The following is a 6,560-nucleotide window of genomic DNA, read 5'->3' on the forward strand; positions in this document are numbered from 1 at the left end:
AACATAAGTAAATGAGAGATTGCTAATGGCAAGATTAGCATGATGTGACAATAGTATAAAATATTGTGTTAAACTTTTAATATAACATACTTTGAACTCTCTTTTTAAATATTACCAGATAAAAAATAAATAAATAAATTATTAATATTATTATTTATGTAATGTTTTTTCTATATCAAGATCATCCAAAAAGAATGAAACCCCGAACTTACAAGAGCAAGTGCAATGTGTCCTGCAATTTACAATACCAAGAAAAAAAGAACAGATTTCCAACCATGAATTACTTGTGTAAAACTGCAAGCATGAGAGTGTCAACAAAGCTAAAATTTTATTATTACTATGAATACATAGTTTAATGTGATCTCATCAATTGAATTCTACATTTTGTACTTAAAACAGGAAATTTGGTCACAAAATGTACCAAAAGATGTATTTTATCCACTGTTACCAACACACAGTGTAAACTTGGGAGCATTAATAACTTGGTAAGTCCTCATCCATCATTCATTCACTCCACATGTCATTGGCTAATGAGGGCTTCAATTCATGATAGCATTGCCTTCTCCAACAGCTCCTGCAATTCCCCTTTTTGATATGCTTCTGCAGCCAAAGAAAGGATGGGAGATTAGAAGAGGACAAGTATATTGCAGAAACTATGAGGGTCCGTTTGGTTTGCATTTTTATTTTTAGAATTTTGTGAAGAAAAAAGGAAAAACAGGAGATGAAGCAAGAAAATAGAATTTTAGTATTTTTACTATTTTCTCTTTTTCCTTCGCAAAATCCTAACAACAGAAAATACTGAGAATGAAAAACACAAGTCAATCGCACCCTCAGGCCTATTTGATTTCTGTTTTCGCTTCTTGTTTTCATATTTCCTTGGTCAAATGTAAAATGTGAAATTCACTATCTAGCTATCCCCTTAATCCATTTATGATTACTATTACTAGTTTACTACCCATTATGGTCAATGTTTCAATGATTTGATTAGTGAAACAAACCAAATTCTACAAGCATCAGGAAAACAAAGCAATCATATCATAAAGCCAGGACCGACGGATCGAGCCATTATTACGGAAACCAATGCAAAATTAACCTTCACAACTAGAAATCTGAGTGACATACCAACAGTGATATCACAGCCACCAAAAAACTCTCCATCTATGTAGAGTTGAGGAAAGGTTGGCCAACTCGAATACTCCTTGAGTCCTTGGCGCAGCAACTCATTTTCCAGTATGTTTATCGTCTCAAAAGGCACGTTCAGAGACTTCAATATCTGCACCACTGTGTTCGAGAATCCGCACTGCGGAAAATCCTTAGTTCCCTTCATAAACAGAACTACCTTATTTGAAGTAACAACTTTATCCAATGTAGACTTCAATTGAGGAGTCAATCCTGCAAATAAAACCAAAAACCCAACATATAATTAGGCGTACCAGTAATTATAAAGTAAAAACCCTCAACTTAATCATATTTTTTTTTCAAACCTCAAATTAGTCCTCTAAATAGCTTTAACATCAATTTGGTCATCAATGTTTAAAATAGAAATCAGTATCACACTGATATATATTTAGATAACAGTTTCAGTCCTTTCATAGTTATTTCACTCTGTGAAGGACCAAACAGTAACCTTATAATCACATCAATGCTCAACCTTTCACACCATAAATCAATAGAAATTCAAGAAAAGTTTCAACACATGCTAAATAAGTAAATATTTACCAACCATGATTTCTCATGTTCCTAAAATTCTTTTGGTTAACAATTTACAGTACAGTGTAGTATATAGAAATCAATCTACAATAACAAAGAAAAGTAAATAGACTAATTTTGATGCAACTAATCACACGTTGAAAATGCTAATTCGATAATCTTAGATTTAAAAACACTAATTTGGGCATTTACTCTACTATGATTATTAGTTTAATAAGCTCAGATATACTAAAATAAAGACTTATTTTAACAATATGAATGTTGACACAATTGAAAATTCAAAAGAATCCCAAGTCCATAAAACCAGCAAAATGAGGGTTTTGGTGAATTGTGATTGAAAAGCTGAAAGAGTGACAAAGGTTGAAACTTTGGCATGCCCAGATCAAAATCCATTAACGAAATTGAAATTGAAAGAGAAGGGTAAGTGGAATCAGTACCAGAGGAGCACCGAACAATTGTGGAAGCGCGTTTGTGTTGTTTAGGGTGGAACTGAAAGAGGAGCTTCTTCTTGTTGTTTTGAGTCAAAGCAAGAGGAGGAGAAGGTTGCAGAAACAGTGTTCCTCGAAGGTGGGAGTGCGATGATGATGATGATGATGATGATGGAATTGTTGGGTGCAAATTGAAAGGTTTAATGCACCAACAAGAAGACATTTTTTCGTGCTTCGTATCAAAATCTCAGGACACCACAAAATTTCTGTTGTGTTTGGTCCAAATATCAGTTGCGTTGTGTTCTGCTTTGTAACTTTGTTTATTTTACTTATTAGCTTAATAAAAATTATGTGGTGTTATTTCCTAAAAGAAAAAAAAATAGAGTTTAGCTAAGATTCAAGGTTATTAATTGAAAAAATTTTAAAGAAAATATCTAAAAATGAAGTTTTTAATATATTATTATGTATTTATTAAAATAAAAAACTTTAAAAATTTTACTAATAACAATCTTAAAAAAAAAACTTAAAAAAAAAGCAAACTATCATTTCTAATCACAAAACTTTAGAATACTAACAAATTCAATCATGAACAAATAAAAATAGTTTTGTACCCATAAAAAAATTATTTTTATGTGATAAAAATATCTAAATGTTAATTTTATTTATGAGTAAATTTATCAATATTTTAAACTTTCATGAATAAAAATGACAGTTTTTCGTTGTTTATGAGTACAAAGTTAGTTTTATTTATATATATTTTTTAAATTCAACTAGTGATATAAGACTTTTTTTATTGATTTGTAAAAATCCAATTCAATTAAATTTTATAAAATTAGTTTACTTGGTTTATAAAGATAAGAATAAATAATAATACATTCTATTCTACTGATGCAAACCAGACCGAGAGAATATTCCTGAGGCTCTTGATTACAAGCAAAGGTTTCTTTATCAGTAATGAAGGTTACCTATGACTATGAGAATGCCAAAGGGAAAAAGAAGATTGATCAAATGAGCATTTGAAAGGTTATAATGAAGAAAATCCTGCTCACAAATTACAAAATATAACTCTCAATAAGGATACTTTTCATGGCTTTAGAACTTAGAAATTGTATACAAAATTAAGAGTAATGATACTAAGACTTAGGATGTTGGGAAGAAATCATTGTTACAAATTCATGTTATCATTTTATTTATAATCATTGGATAAATCATGTGACTATGTTCATCTTTGATGGAATTTCTTAACTTGAGAACCAGAGAAAAATTGTATCAATTCTCTTAATTGAGATCAATAAGAAAAGTTTTTTTCATTTTATCTATTTACCAACAAGAAAAACAGTTGTTGATTGAATATGCAATCATATCTCCTTTCCAAATTCCAACAGGCAAAGGATTTTTGTATACAGAGAAAATCAAAGAAAGAATCTATTGATGATCTGCATCAGCTGTAATTTCAATCCCCATCAAAGACAGTTCTTCACAAAGCAAATCAACACTCTTGAAATGTACACCTTTGATTCCAACTTCTATTGCTGCCTCCACATTCTTTTTCCTGCCACAATAAGCCCCAAATTAGGAATTTAATTTCTATACACTTTCAGTATAAATATTATACAAAACATTCCAATTATGTATTGTCATGTAATAAAAAGTAACCAACTTTCACATCCAGTACTTCTATGGTCATCCAAAAAAAAAAAAAAAAAAAAAAATTAGTTTGATGATCGTGTATAATTAAGTTTAGGAATTTGCAAAAGAGAAATCAGCACCCTTAATAGCGACTGAGAGGGTAAAAAATAAATAAACATAAAGGGTGTGGAGGTACAATAGATTTTTAAGTTTCATAATATAATCTCATAAAAAATATTCTCAGTTCTCAATAAAAATAACTCATTTTCCCTTGATACATTCCTCAATACAGAGGTAAAATAGTCATTCATTCACACAAAAAGGACGAGAACTAAAGAAAGTTAAAACTCATTCTCATATAGATGACAATAAGACACATCCTGGTTTGATTTAATAACCAAAAAGTGTACAGTATATAAAGAGAAAGAGTAGAAACCTGTCATCTACAAATATACAATTTGCTGGATCAACTTTAAGATGTTCCAAAGCTTCCATAAAGAACTCGGTATCAGGCTTCCTCTTTCCTGAAACACATTATAAATAGGGCCAATACTGCATAAGTTTTCAGTGATTTGATATAGTTTGAATTTATGCTTCAGCCCTCATTAATCAAATCAAAACAAGTTGTGCTATACCATATGTACACGAACAAAATGTCCAAGATAAATATTTTGATAGTTCTAACTTGTCTTCAATCAACTGGTACCTACAATACAAGACATTCTGAAGAAGACTCTGGGGAGCCAAAAAACCAAAATCATAATAAGAACAACTGTCTTACCATATGGGGTAGTTTGTAAAAGCATGCATCTCATAGTTGTTTTGCTTTAAGGAAAGAAGCAAATGTTCAATTCCTTCAATGTATGAATATCCACTTGTCATGCAAGTTTTAAGGCCTGTGATGGAAACACACATGAAACTCAGTAACTTAATCAAACTCAACAGCCGCTTAGCACACAACAATAATACATTTGATGTACTTTAGGAGTGCTCTAAATAAAGCTCAACAATCTCTTCTAGAACAAAGAAGTTAAAATGTTACAGGGCAAGGAACTCTAAGCTATGAATAACGATGATATAAAGCAGTCTTAACAGGTCATGGTAAAGCATGTAACAAACAAGCAATCAACTATTAGAAAATAAACAGCAAGCCGAAAATTGTCTTGATTGACACAAATTGGAGTTAATAATTCCTTTAGCATCCAATATCAGATTAATATCAAGTAACTTATCATCAACACCTAAAGCATTCCAGGAGAAAAGGATGCTAAAACTTCTGGAAGGACGAAAACAATTTTTTTTCCCTCGGAAAGGTCACCAAAAGGCTACCATTTTGTGGGGTTGGAAGAACTGTAGCCAATCTGGAATTGATCTGAAATGACTTGATCTATGAACAAAAATATCGACATCAGCATTTTGCGGTTCTTAAAAGTCAGATTTTCAATGTATTATATTAAACTAAAATAGTATCATGTACATGACTAATACTAAGTTATCAGCTCTAGCAACAAAATGTTAGACCAACCTTCTAAATCAACATCCCTTCCGTCCTTAAAAAATTTTCTCGCTAGCTCCATCTGGAAGAGAAAAACATTATTAAGAACGATGTTATGAAAGTGGAAACTACTAAACCATTTTATGCAGAAGATACGAGAAATTCGAAAGCAATTAGTGAAACGCAACCCCCCCCCCCCCCTTTCTTCCTCCTCTTCCCCAACAAAAAATAAAAAAGGAACCAGAAATGGGAAATAAATAGAAATCACTATACAAAACCTAAGCATATGTTTTAATGAGGAATGAAATGTGACATCCTACATTTACATAATAAAACCATTGTTTGGATTCTGACAAAAGGGAAATAAATAGAAATACCAATCTCCGATCACAACAATAAACAAAGTGAAACTAACAGGGTCCAGGAACTCATCAAGAATATTGCATGATGGGTTCTAAAACCTACAACTTGCATCCAAAAAACACTCTACTTTGCTACTGAACAACAATGACAGATTCCAAATCCTTAGAAATGACCCCTAATAAGCAATTCAACTCAATATGACACATATGCAAAAGATTTGAACATTCTCCAAATTCCCTATATGCAATTCAACTAAAAAATTGGGAACGGTTCAAGCCAAATGAATAAGTATTGACAAAAAAGAAAGCTTTTTATTTTAAGCTAAGTCCAAATTCCAAAATATACTAATATTAATTAAGGTCAAAGTTTGAAGCTTTGGATAAAATTGAAAGAGGGAACATAGTTTTAGTTAAGTTAGGTATACCTCATCAATGAGTCCCTTTTCAAATTCAATCCATGTTGTTGGGTTCTTGGAATCCAAGAGTTCCTTGAAGGACATTCGGAAGAAGGCAGGGACATCCTCGTAGAATGGGTCTCGAACAAGTGTGTCCATGATGTCGAAGAGCAGAATAGGAAGCTTCCCCTTCCTGTAGTTGGGAACCGGCAACGACATGTTTGTGATTGAGAATGAAGAAAAGGAAGAAGAAGGTTTGAATCTGAATTTGAAATTGAAGTGCTTTGGGGTCGATGGTGTTGCTTGGAATTGGAAAAGAGAGAGAGTGTGGAAGAATGAGTAGGAAGAAGAAGAAGAAGGTGCTCCCACAACCACTCTCACTCCCATTCTTCTTCTTCTTCTTCTTCTTCAGTTTCAATTTAAAGCTTTTAGGCTGAGTTTGCACTTTGCAGACACTTGTTCTTCTCTTTGATCTTGCTTATGCCAAATCAGATAACTCCCTTCTAATTTTTTAATTTCAGACGGTATTAGAATAAGACGG

At 32.0% G+C, this 6,560-nt stretch overlaps 2 protein-coding genes across 2 annotated transcripts; both read right to left on the minus strand.

Annotated features, from left to right (window-relative positions):
• Window positions 1-309: 309 nt before the first annotated feature.
• Window positions 310-2,501, minus strand: LOC112797543 (uncharacterized). The gene is made up of 3 exons (XM_025840541.2): window positions 2,148-2,501; window positions 1,123-1,392; window positions 310-600 (listed from the first exon to the last, which is right to left on the minus strand). Exons 1-3 carry the CDS (start codon window positions 2,359-2,361, stop codon window positions 545-547), a joined length of 540 nt encoding a protein of 179 aa, XP_025696326.1. The 5' UTR covers window positions 2,362-2,501; the 3' UTR covers window positions 310-544.
• Window positions 2,502-3,402: 901 nt separating this feature from the next.
• On the minus strand, window positions 3,403-6,560 carry LOC112797544 (flavin mononucleotide hydrolase 1, chloroplatic). The gene is made up of 6 exons (XM_025840542.3): window positions 6,050-6,560; window positions 5,293-5,344; window positions 4,549-4,663; window positions 4,403-4,473; window positions 4,204-4,291; window positions 3,403-3,690 (listed from the first exon to the last, which is right to left on the minus strand). Exons 1-6 carry the CDS (start codon window positions 6,404-6,406, stop codon window positions 3,564-3,566), a joined length of 810 nt encoding a protein of 269 aa, XP_025696327.1. The 5' UTR covers window positions 6,407-6,560; the 3' UTR covers window positions 3,403-3,563.

The sequence above is a fragment of the Arachis hypogaea genome, chromosome 4 (assembly GCF_003086295.3).
Source record: "Arachis hypogaea cultivar Tifrunner chromosome 4, arahy.Tifrunner.gnm2.J5K5, whole genome shotgun sequence".
In the NCBI taxonomy this organism is placed as follows: Eukaryota; Viridiplantae; Streptophyta; class Magnoliopsida; order Fabales; family Fabaceae; genus Arachis; species Arachis hypogaea.

Coding starts and splice junctions, on each gene's coding strand:
- LOC112797544 (XM_025840542.3), bottom strand. CDS start 6,406: ATGGGAGTGAGAGTGGTTGTGGGAGCACCTTCTTCTTCTTCTTCCTAC. Junction 5,345..6,049: donor AAAAGGGACTCATTGATGAG/GTATACCTAACT, acceptor TTTCTCTTCCAG/ATGGAGCTAGCGAGAAAATT. Junction 4,664..5,292: donor AAGGGATGTTGATTTAGAAG/GTTGGTCTAACA, acceptor TTTCCATCACAG/GCCTTAAAACTTGCATGACA.
- LOC112797543 (XM_025840541.2), bottom strand. CDS start 2,361: ATGTCTTCTTGTTGGTGCATTAAACCTTTCAATTTGCACCCAACAATT. Junction 1,393..2,147: donor AATTGTTCGGTGCTCCTCTG/GTACTGATTCCA, acceptor TTTTATTTGCAG/GATTGACTCCTCAATTGAAG. Junction 601..1,122: donor TGGCTGTGATATCACTGTTG/GTATGTCACTCA, acceptor CTTTGGCTGCAG/AAGCATATCAAAAAGGGGAA.